This window comes from Colletotrichum lupini, chromosome 10, assembly GCF_023278565.1.
Source record: "Colletotrichum lupini chromosome 10, complete sequence".
Taxonomy (NCBI): Eukaryota; Fungi; Ascomycota; class Sordariomycetes; order Glomerellales; family Glomerellaceae; genus Colletotrichum; species Colletotrichum lupini.
In genome coordinates this window covers 3,737,845-3,754,717 of record NC_064673.1, presented here as the reverse complement: position 1 = coordinate 3,754,717, position 16,873 = coordinate 3,737,845, and the positions used below count along the sequence as shown (strand labels likewise).

Sequence of the window (16,873 nt, the reverse complement as noted above, 5' to 3'; positions counted from 1 at the left end):
GTACGAATACTCACTCTCGTCCCCCGAGCGTTGCATTGTAGTTCTGATGACACGCTTTGGCCTAGAAGCAGAGCGTGGTTGATCATGAGGTTCAAAAAAATGATGTTCTTGTTAGATGGTAGACGGCAGGGATTGGTAGACGGGAGCGAGCTGCCTCCAGCTTGGAGTAAAACAACAGCGCATGTAAAGTTCTCTTCATTTGGTTTGTCTTGTGTGAATTACGTTGTACAACATTCCCCGTAAAGTGGCTCGTTAGCTACTCGTCGTCGTCGTCATCGTCCATGAGACTTGTAAACTGGAACTGCTTGCTCTTGCCAGCCGAGGAGGCGCCGGCACCAGCGCCAGCAGCCACACTGTCGCGCCGGTACGCCTCCTGCTGCTCGCGGCGAATCTTCTCCATCTTCTCCGCGTACTCCCGGTTCTTCCTCTCAATCTCGGCCTTCTCCTGCTCCTCGCGGACCTTGCGCTCCTCCTCCTCTTTCCGCTTCGCCTCGGCAATCTGCTGCGGATCGTAGCCGCGGGGATCGGTGCCCGAGTCCGCGAGGTTTTGATACATGGCCATGGCGCCGCCGCGGATCATACCCTCGCTCGGCCAGGGCACGAACGTCGCGTTGAAGTGAGGGTTGAGGTGGTTGCGCAGGCCGTCGGGTAGCGAGGTCGCGGTCGTTTGCTGCGTTCCTGGGAGGAGGTCCTGCGATCCGCCGACGGGGCTGCCGTTTGCTCCGCCCGAAGGGCCTGGAGTCTGGCTCTGGCTGGGTGTCGGAGCGGCGCTTACGGGCTGGCTCTGGAGGCCGTTTGCGCCGGGGGTGTTTGGGTTGGTGGTCATGCTTGCGTTCGGGTCTGGGCCGGGAGAGCCTCCACCGGCGGTGAGGCCGCCGTTTGTAAGGGCGGCGGGCGGGAGAGTGGTTTTACTGATACGGCGGGCATAGTTGAGGAGCTCGTCATATTTCACGGGGTAGTTGGGTCCTTCGGGGTGGACGGTGATTTGGGTCGTGGTGATGTCCTTCCGTGTTGTTGCTAGACTGGAGAGCGTCTCTCTGATTTGTGTGTCGAGGGAGGTAGTCGTTGCTCGGAGTTGCTGCAGGCGAAGATTGTTGTTTTGATGGATTTGAACTGTGATCGTGGAATTAGCATGGGAGCCTGGCAGCTTGTGTCGGAGGTAAGCTTACCCTCGTCGAGGCCTTTTGTGAGGTCATGGTCTGCTTCGTGGAGGTCCAATGCCTGCTTGGCGTGGGGATGATATTTGGAAACCGACTCAATGAGAACCGCAAGGGCTTTCTCAACGCGCTCAAAGCGCACGTCAATAATCTTGTCCATGGCTGTGGTCAAAAGTTGTCGATCGGCCGAGATCGCTGGTCTAGCTGGTGGTGTGAAGGAGAGGATTTGGGTGCAAGGCTGAGTTGAGCTCCGCTAGACCGTACTGTGGGCCCACCAGAGGCAGCACGCCCATTGGCTCCGGGATTCAATGTTCTCTCCCAGCCTGTAGCCTGAGGCGCATTGGAAATCCGGCCGGCTTTTCCCGCTAAGAAACCCTCGCAACATCACCATTCTTTCACGACCTCACTCTTTTGCATCTGCAATTGAACACCCCACAGTTCGTTCGCACGATCACCACATTCAAGATGCCTTCCCCCGTAAGCCAATCCGCTACCTGAGCTTCCACGCTCTTGCCTCACACTTCTGAGGCCACTCAGACATGACAAAATACTGACAAAAGTCGCAATGCAGGCCCGCGTCGGTACTCTGTACCCTGCCTTCCGCAGCAAGTTCGGCCCCAAGTACGTCCTACGATACCCATACGATTAATCCCTCTCGACTACGGCTGCTCAAGCGCCTTCGAATTCCCGACACCGCGAGACAAACTCCATGCGATGTGCAATGGACCGAAAGAGCAGTGGGCTGACTGTTTGGATCTAGGTACAACACAATCCCCAACGTTGGTGGCTGGACCATTGCCTCCGTCGTTAAGCTGTGAGTTGCCCCTTAGACTCTTCGCACGGCATTCAGTATCACGATTCCGACTCTCGGCCCAAGAAAACCTTATTGCCGTTGCCACTGTTCTGCCGACATGAACGTTACAGACGATGACATAAGGCGACGAGGAGTTATCGGACACCGTCACAAGACAGAGTTATACACAATTGGAAGATTCGGAACGGATTAACTAACCTATTATGCTAGCGGAACCCGCGCTGCAGGTTTTGGCGCTGCCGCCGGTGTTGCCGCCCTTTTCTACACCTCCGGCATCCCGAGAATTCAGAACGACATCCTTGTTGTAAGGCAGACTGCGTCTCCGAAATGGACTCACCTGAGAACTAACACCCTCTACAGAAGATCCCCATTGTTGGCCCCAAGTTCCTCAAGGAGGTTCCCCCTGCGTCTGACAACGTGAGCTTTCCTCAAGATCGAATACCACCAAGGCAACATGCTAACATTAGACAAACAGCCATTCTAAATGCCTTTCATAACTTGGCTATGCTTTTCTAATGCTGAAAATGTGGTGAGCATGGTTGAATGAGGTGTTGGGATGGAGGGGTGTCCACCCTTCGGGGCTTGTATAAAAGATACAATAGACTCTTTAACTTTAGTTGATGTGTTTGAATAAGGCAGTGATTCGAGAACTTAGTCAACGCAACTATTCTGTGTTATGTATCTTCTACGCATCATCTCAAAACACAACATTGGTAAAAGTAGTTTTGTCAGGGAGCTGAACTGCCCCTTTCTTCAGCGAGTAGGTTGAGTGAAAGACCGTGCGCAAACAGTGCGAAGACGCGTAATTGCTGCATCTTTGCCAAATGATGAACTGTTCACTTTCTTCCACCTCACTTGTCTGTGTAAGAGATCATTTGCTGCCGCTCCCAACACTCATTGTATCCCCAGGCGAAGCCACATTCCCCTTGTTTTCTGACACTCATTTCAGGTCGGTTTCTTCTTTGCCTCTTTCCACATCTTGAGTGATTACATCCAACAGAACCAACATAACCCCACGGCCAGCAACCTCAATCTCGTCTGCCCTCTGGGCAGCTCACATTGAAGATGAAGGCCGTCGAAGCCTTCGTCGACGGACTCAACATCCTGTCCGTCGTCGTTCTCTACTCTCTACTATGGGTCATCACCCCCAAGATGGCCAATCCCGACCCCTCGGGGCCCAAGACAAACAAGATTTACGATGTGCTCATGCGCGTGTCGTACATCATCATCTTCATCCTCGGCTGGATCTGGTGCAGCAATGTCATGGCCCAAGTCGACAAGCCATACCTGGTGAGCTCAGTTTCCATATGTAAGATCGATACCATCCCACCATACTAACAAAAAAATAGGATGAGATCTTTCATATTCCTCAAGCCCAGAAGTTCTGTCAAGGAAGATGGGACGAGTGGGATGACAAGATTACCACTCCTCCCGGCTTGTAAGCCGCCATTCTCATTAGACCCATCACCACACCCAGCTAACAAATCACCAGGTACATTCTATCCAAATACTACCTCCAGGTGATGATGAGACCCGACTGCTCCGTCCTCGATCTCCGTGGCGTCAACATCATCGCCATTCTCGGCGTCGGCATCCTCGCGACTCACTGCCGCCACCTCCTCGAGACTCGCCGCCCCGACGCCAAGTCCCCAGCACCTCCAGCAGTGCTCTCCTTCCACTCGATTCACCTGGGCTGGAACGTTGCCCTCTTTCCTGTCCTCTTCTTCTTCTCAGGTTTGTACTACACCGACGTCGTCTCGACACTGTCAGTCCTTGTTGCCTACTATCACCACCTCCACCGCGTCCGTGAGGAGCGCAGTTCTTTCTTGAGTGACTGGATCACTATCGTCCTCGGCGTCTTGACTCTTGTCATGAGACAGACCAATGTCTTTTGGGTTGTCGTGTATATGGGCGGCTTGGAGGCTGTCGCCGCTGTCAAGGCCCTCCGTCCTGATCCGGTGGCTAAGCCCAGCATGACGACACTCGGCGAGGTTGTGAAGTTCTACGGGTGGAGATACTCTGTTGGGGATGTCCATGATCCGCCTCTCAACACTACATGGCCAGATGGTGAGTCTACTGAAACACGGCTGGAAGGTATTCTACTGACACTGCCAGACTTATTCTTCTCCGCCCTGAGCATCGGCATCGCTGCTCTAGCCAATCCTCTTCGCGTACTGAAGAAGGTCTATCCACACATTACCATCATGGCCCTCTTCGCCGGCTTCGTTGCCTGGAACGGCGGCGTGGTGCTCGGTATGTTTCCTCATAAAACTATAGTGGATACCAGGACTAACATGTCGCCAGGCGACAAATCCAACCATGTCGCGACAATCCACCTCGCCCAAATGCTCTACATCTGGCCTCTCTTCGCATTCTTTTCTTTCCCACTCTTCCTACCTTCCGTCATTGGGGTCCTCCGTTTCGTTCACGGTCTCTACCGTACCACCTTCAAGACGAGCACAGTCAAGGGCGCAGACTCCGATAGCAGCACACACGGCCGCAAGCACGCTCTCAGCGGACCTGCTCAAGGTAGCTCTTCAAAGAAACAAAAACTCCAAACTCAAGACTCTACCGAGCAACTCGATTCAGCAACCACCCCCTCAACCTCCATCATCCTCACCACCCTCCAGAAAGTCATCGGTTCCAAACTCTACCACCTCCTCCTAACGCCCGCCCTCCTCCTTCTGACCCTGCTCGTCGTCAGATTCAACACCATCATTCACCCCTTCACCCTCGCAGATAACAGACACTACATGTTCTACATCTTCCGCTACACCATCCGCCGCCCGGGCCTGTTCCGCTACTACCTCATCATCCCCTACACCCTCGCCCGCTGGTTATGCTGGGACGCACTCGCCGGCTGCGGCCAAGGCGGTTTCCTCTCAGACCACAACGCTGATTGCTCGGGGCGGTACACCGCGCTCCGTCCCGGACCATGGCAGAGTAACCCCTTTAGCACCGCAAGCCCCTACCGCGAAGAAAAGCCCTCTGCAACAGAGCCTCTGGACGACTCCGAGGCCGTCACTGCCACAGAAGGAAAAGAACCCAAGGACCGCCACAACCCCTACGCCATCATCACCCTCGCAGACCAGACATCCTACACCACAGAGCCCACCGCCTCATCGACCGCAATCCTCCTCCTCCTCGCGACGACCCTCTCGCTAATGACGGCGCCCCTCGTCGAGCCGCGCTACTTCATCCTCCCCTGGGTCTTCTGGCGCATTCTCGTCCCGGCGTGGAGACTCCACGACCACGCTGCCACACATCCGGTCCTCTCAAAGGCCGAGAAGTTGCCCATCCTGGGCTCGTTGGTCAGGTTCGGAAAGAATTTTGATGTGCGACTTGTGCTAGAGACTCTCTGGTTCGTGCTTGTCAACTTGATCACGATGTACATATTCCTCGCCAAGCCATACCTATGGAGGGCAGAGGATGGCAGGGTATTGGAAAATGGTCGGATGCAGCGGTTCATGTGGTAGATGGATCACTGCCCTGCGTAAAAGAATCACCTCCTCGAGGCTAGTCGATACAGATTTGTGGACAAGAACCGAGGTAGAAGAAATGTAGAAAGTGACCTGTCCATTTGTTTTGCTCAACTTGATGCTTTTCTCTTGCACTCTCACGTGTGCTCTAAGCCTTTTTCAGGTTGCTATTTGTTTCAGAAAAGAAAAATCATAATCCTTCCAAAACGCCAGTGGCCTCATGATTCTGAGGATTTGTTCGATATGTTCCCATCGATGTATCGTTAAAGGGGGCTCATTGATGATGCCGATTTCCCAAGTTCCGCCTATATACCCATTTCATGTTTAAAAGCCTTCGTCATGTCTGATCATTCTTACGATCACCCGTTTCGCCGTCATCCATCGTCATCATCGTCGCCGTCGCCGCCGTCGCCGCCGTCCTTCACTTCTATAAACTCAGTCGATCCAAACTCAGGCCGTCGTTACTGCGCACCCTCCTGACAACGCCCAGCTTGAAGAACTTTTCCTCGCCGCCAGCGGTCCGCCCTCCGATGTACCATTTATCGGCACCTAATACATCGCGGAATCCTTCACTGCTGCTGTCGCTTCCGCGCCGTCGGTTGGCGCTACCGGGAATGGGGATGCCACCCCGCGGGGAGTGAAGTGGGTATTGATTCACGACTCCCGATGTCGAACGGGTCGTCGAGTTGGCGTTGGCGTTGTTTCCGCCGCTACCTGTTGATGTATTCGAGGAAATGGCTCGTGGCGCTGAAGCAGCGGACTGTGTGGCGTACGATGACGATGATGTTTGCGTGGTATGCTTATTCGGTTGCTGCGATGATAGCGCCGTCGCCGAAGGAGACTGTTGTCTAAAGGAGTTGAAGAAGGTGGAGAGGAAGAAAGGTCGTTGAGAAGGCATCGTGGATGCGTCGGACCGCGATGTCATCGGTCGCCTTTGCCGTACTGTGGTTGTATTCGTAGTATGCAGATCGAAGCCGCACCCGGTCGTGCGTGTGTCGTTGCAGAAGAGTGAGGAGATTGCCGTGTTTTGACGTAAGACGTAACGGGGAGGTTCCGCCGACGAAAGGGTAAAAAAGCAAGCGCTTCGGTTGGGGACCCCTATTCTCCGGTATGATATCCCTCTAGGTTGCTGGGGTTTATGCTGTCATCCGTGCCCGAGCCGGGTCGATCCTGGGGCAAGACGTCCAAGCTTGCGCTGCAACACGGTTTCGTACGGGGAAGAGAAATGAGGAGCCGCAGCGAGGCGAGAGGGGCACTCAAAATCGGGATTCCGTTGTTTGTGGGCTCGTCAGTGTGTATGTAGAAACGTCGCTCAGGGAAACGAGGGGTGACGGTAACAGAAGGGTCGTTATCGTGGGTGATATATGGTGTTCGGCGGGGTGAAGAGGCAGTCTCGATCCTGCGCGCGGTATTTCGATCGCGGAAGCGCCTTGGGGTGGACTCGGATGAGTGATCGGCGTAGAGGTGCAGGCTTGCAGCACAGGCGCGATACGGGCGGGATGGATGGGATGGGGAAGTTGGCTGACTGAGTCTTCGCTGCGGGATGGTGCTGTAGGTATGTCGGGAAGAAAGCGGCGTGCGTCGGAGTGCTTCGCGTGTGCCCTGGTCTCTGGCTCTGGCTGTCGAGTCAAGTCGCAGTGGGTGGTCGAGTACCGGTAGGCATCGGATGCAGGTTTGTGTGAGATAAATCCTGACGTCGACTCACTTGTGGCCCGCCAAACTGGATGTGGGTGGGAGGGGTGGGAGAGCCAGGGGGCGAGTGGAAGGGTCGGCTGGAAAAGGAATGGTGATGGCAGATGAGAGGCACATGAGTGAAGGGGGGGAACACTCACGCACTCGAGTCTTACAGTCTGTAGTCTCTACATAGTAAGGTCTAGCCGCAGGACTGCCCTTTCCCCCGTTCGGCCAATCCCGGAATCCGGAAGTTGGACCTTGCGACCGACTGGCGTGCACGGGCTTGGGTCCACTTGTGAGTAATTACCAGCGCGCCATAGGTCCATTTAGAGACTTGGTTACAGAGTCTCGAGACTTTTCCCCTCGGGTCCTGTCCCGGCGTGAGGGGAAGAGAGTTACGTATCCACATGTACCGACCAACGCCGACCTTGTGGGGTCTCGGCTTGGAAAAGTCGGGGCAGGAATGAAGACCTCCTCGAGGGCCGGCGTTTCCTTCGTCCACTCACATCCGCCGCTTATCTTATCTTATCCGAGGTCAATCATCTTCACCTCTTTCCATCCGTCAGTCATTTCTCTCAGTCCTCGGGTCTGTCTGCATCCCCAATCTTCTTCTATCCGAAATATGCCGTGACATATCCGTACGGAGTACTTAGTTGACTGGACAAGCTTGGCGTCTTGGTCGTCTTGGGTAGCATCACCCTGGATCTAGGTACCTATGGAAAGCTTGCTTCTCGAAAGCATCCGGCGCTATCTGTCACTCGAAAGCCTGAATCCTTTCCCTCCAAAAACGTTAGTTTTTCTTGTCGAAAGGCTATCCCCACACGAATCACAAACCATGAACATAGATGCTTCGGTGCCTGCTCCTTGCTGTTTGTACATGATCTGATAATTCAAAGCCCGTTTGATTTAGACCCCGTCCTATTCGCTGGGGCCTGGGTAAGGCTCATCAGCGTCACGCAGATCTGGAACCGAAACGCCAGGAGAGACGCAGACTACGCAGCGGCACAGCTGCGCAGGATTTCCACGTGCAGCCACATTTCTGCACTTCGCGCCTGGTCTCCTTGGTTGGCACACATTGGTACTCGGTTAATCGGGTGCCCCTTAGGAACCCGTTCGCTCGCCCCGAAATAGCTCAGCTTGTCAACATGAATGACAGATCGCTTGCGGCGCGCTATGTTTGCTCCGGGAATCCTTGACGCTGCTACCTAGTCTTGGACGGTGCGCTGCCTCTCACCTTGAGGTCCTTATAACGTATCCGTAGTCGGCACACCTGCAAAGCCTTTCTCCTACCGCAGCGCCTGGTGTGGCCTCGTTCGCCAAGCGTCACGAGGCGTACTACCCCCGCTATCCTTGGCCCCTGGGGTCAAGTTTTGGTACGGAATATCAGGTACTGTAGCATCAAGGCGACGTCAGAGTGAAGATGCACTCTCTTGTTCGCAGCAACAGAAGCAAGACTGTAACCTTACAAACAAAAGAGGCCCGTCGCCTTGGGAGGAGGGTTTCATTGGTCTTCTCATCTGAAGTCGCCGACCTGTTGTAATACCCACCTACTCTGACCTTGTCGGTCTCGACTTTACCCCTCGATTCAGCTTCGGCTTGCAGCCGTTCGTCGCCTATTTTCCATATTCAGACCCATTCCATCTCAGGCGGCGGTTGGTCCCGATGTCAGCAAACAGAATCCTTATTGTGAGCACGATCGTACGACCGTCCCCCGTCTTGCACTTCCTTTGCCATCCTTCCCGTGATACCAAGCCCGATGGGTTCCCGTCCAACTCCTCTCTTGACCGAGTCAGCGCCGGCCTACCGGGACTTCCCCTCTTGGAGCGTCTCGTCCGGTGTCTCTCCAGGTTTCTTTCGAACCCATCTTATCTAGCGATATCCATCTTCAAATGCTTTGGAAACTTGCGGGGTTTTGCGGGGTTGTTCAGGCGGGATGCAAATCACACACTAAGCCACCTCCCGGCACTTTAAAATACGTGACAACACCTCAAAGATCTACGGCTGGAGGCATGGCAAATAAGATACCGGAAGAAGACTTAGTCTAGAGAAACGATTCATTCGCACAGCTTGAGGCTACTCTCCATAAATCAAGTCAACACTAGAAAGAGCGCCTGAAGAATGGTGTAGATGTCAGAGGTTTCAACTCTCGGGGGGTCTGACCCCAGCCAATGACTACATACCAACCTCGCAAGACGATAACCCATCAAGGAATTGAGGAACAATGACAGTACATCCATTCTCAGCTGTTCTCTGAATTTATTCGCTCTGTTTTCAATTTCTTTTCTCTCTTGTTCGAAATTCTCTAGGAATAAAGGATGTAATAGAATCGAATGGGAGAAAAAATATGGAATTAATTGTTCCCAATCAACTAACTTTTGCCGTTTCGTGATACCTATCTTAATTTGATACACAACAAAAGGAATAGTTTCAGACAGAGTGAACATCTCAGAGCTCCTGAATATGACTTCTCGCCCAGGTTCGGCAAAATCCTAGGTACATGTTACCTCGCTTGAAGGCAAAGTCGATTTATCAAGACACTAGGTAATATGAAATTGGGAAGGGATTTGTTAGACAACTCCACTAAATCCACAGACACAAAGAAGAAGCGTTGGCATGTTGAGTCCTTGGCATATCAGGAGCAGCAAGATACCTTCAAAAGAGGAATTATGGCATGTAGTTCTCATAGTCGTACTGGTGGATGTCAAATCGACTGAGCCTACTTCAGTACTCACATGGTCACATTGTCCTTCATGCATAACACGTAGAACGATCAGGATACTGTTTCACTTTTAATACTCCCAATGATCTTGGTTTTCGAACCACATTCACCCACACATGTTCACTGTGTTTGAGGAAGAAGAAGCAAATACTGGCAGGTAATTCGATGAGCGTTGAGAGTCGTAGTCTACCCAAGTAAGGACTATCTATCCTTCGTATTGCCACTCTCTGTTAAACCTCCCCCTTTTCTCGCCAATCGTTGGCTTATCCCTTAGCCATCAAAGCTGTGCCAAATTCGTCCCCAAGGCACAGCCCGGCACTACCTGTTGTATAACTCGGTATATGCAACTTAGCAGTTGCCGAGAAGCTTGAGCTGCCAGCCAGCGGGGTGGGTCTGAGTGCTGATGAAGCCAAGGCCGCAGCTGGAGGTGGCGGTGATGAAGTAGTTGCCGCCGTTGTAGCGGACGGAGCCCTGGCCACCCTTGGGGATGCAGGCGGTGCCGATCTGAAAGTTGTTGGCGTCGAGGACTTGGACGCTGCAGTTGGCAAAGACGGCGGCGGCCTGGGCGGCGACGGCGATGATGGCGGAGGTCTTCATTTCTGTGCTCGAGTTAGTTCTTGGGGCTTTTGGATGATGAGAGGAAACCGCTTACTGATGGTTTGGATGGGATTCCTTGATTGGAGAATTGGTGTTGAGTTGTTGAAGGTTGTTTGGATTGTGAGATGAGAGGATGATGTGTTGATGTCTGAAACTTCTCGACTGAGGGTGGAAAGAGTCCGTCTTTATAGATTTCACAAAGGCAGCGTGAGGCTCAGTCTGACTCTCCACGACAGTACGAGATCAGTATCCAGACACACTTCATGGAGCACCAGAGAGTAGGCCTCCGCAACAATGACTCGTGTTCTTGCTAGATTCAGTCGTTCCGATAATGAGGTTTGAAAGCGCCCCCTCACGACCTTGACACCTCGAACGGAATGTCGGCCTCGTCAACTGCCTGATGGAACTTGAGATGCCGCCAAGACGCAGCCACTGGCCAACATGATCACATCCAGACTGTCGTACGACTTGATCAGTAAATTCTCGCTCAAATTGATGGGGTACAATGTGAAGGGCGGTATCTCAGACAGTCAGAAATGCACCATCGCCTTAGGAGAATGACAAAGACCAAAAGGTCTTTGACTCTTGGTGGAGATGAAGAATGTCTACACACGCCATCAAACAGTAGAAAACGAGATAAAACTCGTTGTCAAAGTGATGTATCAACTCTTTCGATGCAGGGTCGAGATATCCCATCGGCTATAATCACGGATGTGGGACCCGGGCGGGACGGCCCTATGGCCATGCAGCTGTCAATAACCCGGTGGGCTACTAAGGAGATTTTGACAGGTGGGAGATTCCATCGAAGGCTAGCATAAGGCGTGTATCCCACAAGATGCAGGGACTCGATCTCGTAAGTAATATCTAGGGGTCCAACTCTAAAAAGTCAAGACATAGACTTACTCGGGGACCAGGTTCTTATGGGCCGTGACAGCTCAGCGCTATGATAGATCACATCAACTGAACCAGGAATCTCCGAGAATGACTTACCGTGACTCTGAAGCCTTTATTGAGCTGTTGGGGGTGGCGGAGCTGAGACGGGCTTCAACTTCGGCGTGTCGTAATGGTGCCCATGGGACAATGCTGTCGATTGCAAGATAGTTCCACAATTCGGTCCGGAGCGGTCCGAGGCCGGGGTGCCAAGCACTTTGGGCAGAATGAATTCCCAAGAAGAGAGGTCATCTTGCTGAACCGTGAACTGATAAACGGGATGAGAGATACCCCGGGTGGCTTCACCAAGACAAGAGCCCACTCAAGCATCCAGTCCGTGATATGGCAGATGGCAGCTCTGGGGTTGTCGGTCTACATAACTCCTGCGTGGGAAGATTAGCAGAACACAACAAGATAATGGCGTGTCAAGCAACTCATCTTGGTGTTACACAGTGTTATTGATCGATGGACCAAGAGGTATGACCCATTAGGTTAAGCCTCAAGTACTTGACCTAAATCTCTAGTGTTGGGAAATCTATAAGTAGCAGGAAACCATTCTAGAAAGACGGCCTATCAATGATCCCGTATCTTCAGCAGTTAAACAAGAGTTGAAATAGCAATGTAATAAGACAGAAAAATGTGGCATGATAGACTGAAGTATCAGCCAAGTTCTTAAACAAACACGGACTTGCCCATCTCTGCTTCTTATCAATGCAGAATCATCTAAAAAGTTCAAGATTACCTGAGTGAATTTAACTCCTAAAAATAAAAGATTGAGATCTTGATTCTTCTTTTTATTTTCTAGAGTTTTCCATCTCCTTTCCCGTCGCAAAAGGGAGCCGTTCGATAATAATAACTAAAAAAGACAACTTTAGTTCGATACCTAATTATTAGTATCCCTATTATAGGGTAGTTAGTTCGAACCGTAGTTAACGAAGAGATTAATTAAACTATATAAATATCTGCGTAGGTATAAAAAGGAAGTTCTAACCGTAGGTTAGGCTAGCTATAATAATCGTAAATAGGGCCCCTTAATTAGCCCCTACGTAGTCGGCTATATACCGCGGTCGAATTAGACTTCTAATCCGATACTAACTTTCTCTTTTTTTTATTAATTTAACCGCTACGGTTAGAAATATAATTCGACCTCGGGCCCGTTTACTAAGTCGTCTCCTTTTCTCCCTTTTTTCTATTTTTTTTATATAACCTATCTCTCTATTTATATAATAACTTTTCCGCTACTTACAAATTGCTCTAATCCTTTGTTTAGTACTACTTTTATAAAAGCGTCTACGAGGTTATTTTTATTATTAATCTAACGGATCTCGAATATCTCACGCTTTTTATACGATTACTTAAGGGCTATAATATCGATTATAAGCCTCTTTTCTTTCGTCGTTCCTAATTTAATAAGGTATTTATATAGCGAGTAGGAATCTATATAAATAACTATTAGAATAGGTAAAAGGCTAATTCGATTAGTAATCTTCCTTAGCGTCGTTAAAATTGCGTAAGAGAGGTTAACGCTATTAACTATACCGTAGACCTCTAACGCTAATATACTTCTCGTTACCCGCTTATTTTTAATTAACGAGTAGTAAATTATATTACTATATATAGTAAATTCGCTCTTACTTATACTCTCGTTAGCTAGGATAATAATATACCCTAATTATAAAATAAAGTTATTATTATTTATAAATAACTTATTAATAAATATGTAGAGCTTACGTATCGTAAGGTTAATTAGGTAGTAAACGAGACCTCGATCGAGATTTGTTTATTATTACTTAAGCCGCTTATTAAGTATTTCGATATCTCGTTCGGTTAGATCTATAGCCTACGCTACCTTAGTATAGTTAAAAATCGCTTTAAGCTAATAAATATTCGTAATATATACCCCTCGCGCGAGCTTAGCTTTATACCGCCTTTTAATATTAGTTACGTTTAGATTAACGAGGTTAATCTTCTCGCCCTACCCTTTTTATTAAAAAACGACGGTTTCCCTTTTGATTATAAAAATCCCGCTATTAAATACTAAGGGGGTGTTTATTATAAGGACCTTTTTTAGCTTTATTATAAAGCCCGCTTTTTAAAGCTCCTTATCCTCCTTTTTTATAAAGTTAATATCGAATAGGCCTAATATATCGTCGGTCTATATTCTAACGATCCTAAATTAGTCGCCTTCGTACTCCGCGACTAATAAATACGGGTCGTATATAGAAATAATTATTAATAATTAATTAATATAAAAATCATAGTAAGTAGCCCACTAATAAGTGCCCGATTCTACGAGCCTATATAATAGCTTAAGTACTTTAATAATTATGCCTTTTAGATACTTACTAGCTATTTCTTTTAGTAAATAAGCTAGGATTCTCTTTATAAGCCCTATAGCCGATTAGGTATAGGCCTAGGTAATATTACGGCTCTAAATCTTATATCCCTTCTTCCGTAGCGATACTATTAGTACTATTATTAATTATTAACTATAGCGCTATATAATAAGTAATTATATAAGTAGCGTTACTTTTTTAACGTCGCCGTACCCCTAAATTACATATCTAAGCTTCGCGTACGGCTAGGGTGTTCTTTTCCTTTTAATCTTACGAACTATTCGTAATTTAAATATATAGAGGTTTATATATTTTTTTAGGTCGTATAGGATAAATTAATAGACCCCTCGATTGCGAAGAGTATCTACTTCGATAAGATCTAATCCCTTATACGGCTTTTTAGTAGTTATAATTATGCCTTCTTTACGTAGTTTAACTACTAGCTCGAAATCGGCTTTTTTTTTTACTATATAAAAGGTGTTAATTACCTCGTTACTAATAATAAATTACCGCGTTAGGGCTTACCGTCGTAGTCTTCTATAACGTCTTATTAATAGTATTAGTACCCTTTTAATAATATCCTCTTCCTCGTCGTCTATTAGTATTACTACGACGATTTTGTCGAGGATAATTTCTTATGCCTCTGTTACGGGTTATATAGTTTCCCCTGGCTCTTCTTCTTTTTATAGGTTAGAAATTACCTTATTAAGATCTATATAGTACGGTCTAATTACTATAATTAATACTTTAAGTAGCTAGTTACGATCTCTCGCGACTATATAAGAGCGCTCGTTAACGGAAATTAACTTATATAGCCTAGTCTATTATTAGGTAATTTCGCGCTATACTCGTATATCCGAATTTAGTAATATATTTAGATTATCCCTTATATCGGGCCTATTACGCGTAGTAATTACCTTATTAACTTACCTTTTTGCGCTTACTTTACGTAGTACCTATATTACTTTTTTAACTACTTAGGCTCGTTAGCTTACGCTTAGTAATAGTAGCGAGGCTAAGGTCGTTCTTAAATATGCTCTAAATATTAATAGCGTTAGTATAAGTCCGTTGGGCCCTATAGTATTATTATAGTATTTAAGTACTATCTAGAGGCATTCGTTATTAATAAAATCCGGATTTTCCTCTTTAATAATTCTAAACGCCCTTTTTAACTATTAGTATGCCCTTTTTACCTTTCTAATACTATAGTGCGCTTTAACGGGTACGACTTTTAGCTATATACCGTAGGCCGTCGTATTATCCCTAAATTCTACTAACTTAAAACTAATACTAGCGTTAGTTCTAATACCGTCTAGCGGTCCCTAGTATATATCGATCTAGCTTTTTCGTAGGGCTACCTATACTATCTTTACTTATAGATCCTAGAGGAATTGCCCTGCTTAGAAGGATATAGCTACGTTAATTATATATAGTACTAACTAACTATTTAAATAGAAAATATTAACGACGATTTCCTAGTTAAAGTTAAGCTTATTACGCAATTTAAACTTGAATCTGCGTGGGCTCTGCGCATTTATTTAGTATTAGTAATATACTTTTATTAACTACTCTAGCGCCCCTATTTCGATATTATTATTACTTAATTACTTTAAAAAGTTATATAGCCTCGTAACTAACGGGTGCCCAAATCTCCGGTATAGTTTTCTAAGCTCACTTTTTATTAAGTAATTAATCGACTTCGTATTATTAATAAGCTTTATAAACGTATACCCCTATCGTCGTTTAACTATCTCGAAGTGCTTATTACTAGAGATTTTGTTCCTCGTGTTATTAAATATAATGCCTAGTTAATTTATGTCTTTTAGATATAAGAGAAATAGGGTATTAATAAGTAAAATATAGAAAATTATCGTTCTAAAGTGCGTTTCTATTTTTATTATACTTAGGGCGACGATTTCCTTACCTAGGCCAAAACTAATCTTTATAATACCCGCTGTCGATATATTAAGCGTTACTAATACGATCTTTTATAGCACTTAGAATTGCCCTTTTTTTCTAATTAACTATTACGATACCCTAGTATTTAGGATAATCCTATAAAAATCGTCTAGGCCGTACTTTTCGCTTACGTAAAATATTTATACGAGCTTAATATTCGAGGGATTTAAGTAGTATAAAAAGGACCCCTCTAGCTACCCCTAGATATGCTCGGTACTATGTTCCTTTTCTTTAAATATTAAGAAAAATAGCGTCTTCTTTTTAATTATTAAAATAATAGGCTTTAGCTATATTAGATTTACCCTTTTAGCTACTTTTATATCCGTTATTTAAAGGACCTTCTCTTATTATCCGTATATAAAAGCCTACTTATTAAGAGCTTTTACTACCCTCTATTCGTTTAGCCTCGTATATCCTCTAGAGGCTAACGGGGTAAAAAAAGAGTAGTTAATATTTTCGATTTCGTTATAATCTAATTCGTTAGTATAGGGGGTAAGATCTTCCTCATCTTCCGAATCTTTTATAGGGGGTATATACTTTAGGCCGCTACTTTAATTACCGTTATTAGGTTTTATACCCCCGGATCTGCCCTTATATATAACGAAGAATTAATTAAACCGACGAGGGCTAGTTTTGCCGTTTATTACCCTCGACTTTTTATACTATTCGTACGATTTAGTACGCTCTTCTTTAAAGTAATTACTTAATTAATATTTATCCTTTTTATAAATATAGTATTGCTTTTTCTATTACCCTACTTATAAGTTAAATCTCTACTTATTTAATAAATCTGGGCCTCCTTACTAGTAATTACTATATCTAGCCTCTTTTCTTTTCTTATTATACGTTCGATCGACCTAATATTATTAATAAGGGCCGTCGTATACTTAGAAATAGGTTTAGCATAGTATTCTCGTTTTAATATTAAAGCTAGATCTTAGCCTCGAGTAGAGCGTCTCGTAGTTTTTAAATACTTAGTATAGGGTAATCTTTATCTCTAATATACGCTAAACTACGGTATAAAAATATCCGACTTTCCGCTCGTTTATCCCCTTATTTAGCTAGGTTTTCGCTAGCTTATCGATTCGATTAATAAGCTCTTTAAAGATCTCTACTTATAATTTACCCTCTATTATCCTAGCTATAAATATAAAAAAAATCGCTCGTAGCTTAGATAGAAGCTCTAGGTTCTTATTATAAGTCTTAAA

The 16,873-nt window shown here is 46.8% G+C and overlaps 6 protein-coding genes across 6 annotated transcripts; 2 read left to right on the top strand and 4 right to left on the bottom strand.

Moving 5' to 3' along the window:
- Positions 1–256: 256 nt before the first annotated feature.
- Positions 257–1,317, bottom strand: CLUP02_18259 (uncharacterized protein; the record flags this gene model as incomplete). Its single annotated transcript, XM_049297161.1, has 2 exons — positions 257–1,113; positions 1,170–1,317. 2 exons carry the CDS (start codon positions 1,315–1,317, stop codon positions 257–259), a joined length of 1,005 nt encoding a protein of 334 aa, XP_049138385.1.
- Positions 1,318–1,622: 305 nt separating this feature from the next.
- Positions 1,623–5,447, top strand: CLUP02_18258 (DIE2/ALG10 family protein; the record flags this gene model as incomplete). The annotated part of the gene is made up of 10 exons (XM_049297160.1): positions 1,623–1,634; positions 1,729–1,778; positions 1,918–1,971; positions 2,182–2,275; positions 2,332–2,388; positions 2,995–3,261; positions 3,321–3,409; positions 3,464–4,038; positions 4,087–4,224; positions 4,276–5,447. The coding sequence occupies 10 exons, from the start codon at positions 1,623–1,625 to the stop codon at positions 5,445–5,447; spliced, it is 2,508 nt and encodes an 835-aa protein (XP_049138384.1).
- Positions 5,448–5,877: 430 nt separating this feature from the next.
- Positions 5,878–6,375, bottom strand: CLUP02_18257 (uncharacterized protein; the record flags this gene model as incomplete). Its single annotated transcript, XM_049297159.1, has 1 exon — positions 5,878–6,375. One exon carries the CDS (start codon positions 6,373–6,375, stop codon positions 5,878–5,880), a length of 498 nt encoding a protein of 165 aa, XP_049138383.1.
- A 173-nt stretch (positions 6,376–6,548) lies between these two features.
- CLUP02_18256 (uncharacterized protein) lies at positions 6,549–7,694 on the bottom strand (the record flags this gene model as incomplete). Its single annotated transcript, XM_049297158.1, has 5 exons — positions 6,549–7,065; positions 7,156–7,222; positions 7,283–7,406; positions 7,467–7,616; positions 7,674–7,694. The coding sequence occupies 5 exons, from the start codon at positions 7,692–7,694 to the stop codon at positions 6,549–6,551; spliced, it is 879 nt and encodes a 292-aa protein (XP_049138382.1).
- A 52-nt stretch (positions 7,695–7,746) lies between these two features.
- Positions 7,747–9,169, top strand: CLUP02_18255 (uncharacterized protein; the record flags this gene model as incomplete). Its single annotated transcript, XM_049297157.1, has 9 exons — positions 7,747–7,751; positions 7,817–7,913; positions 7,970–7,977; positions 8,035–8,218; positions 8,281–8,342; positions 8,403–8,497; positions 8,565–8,580; positions 8,648–9,046; positions 9,118–9,169. The coding sequence occupies 9 exons, from the start codon at positions 7,747–7,749 to the stop codon at positions 9,167–9,169; spliced, it is 918 nt and encodes a 305-aa protein (XP_049138381.1).
- Positions 9,170–10,191: 1,022 nt separating this feature from the next.
- Positions 10,192–10,440, bottom strand: CLUP02_18254 (uncharacterized protein; the record flags this gene model as incomplete). Its single annotated transcript, XM_049297156.1, has 1 exon — positions 10,192–10,440. One exon carries the CDS (start codon positions 10,438–10,440, stop codon positions 10,192–10,194), a length of 249 nt encoding a protein of 82 aa, XP_049138380.1.
- Between the last annotated feature and the right edge of the window lie 6,433 nt (positions 10,441–16,873).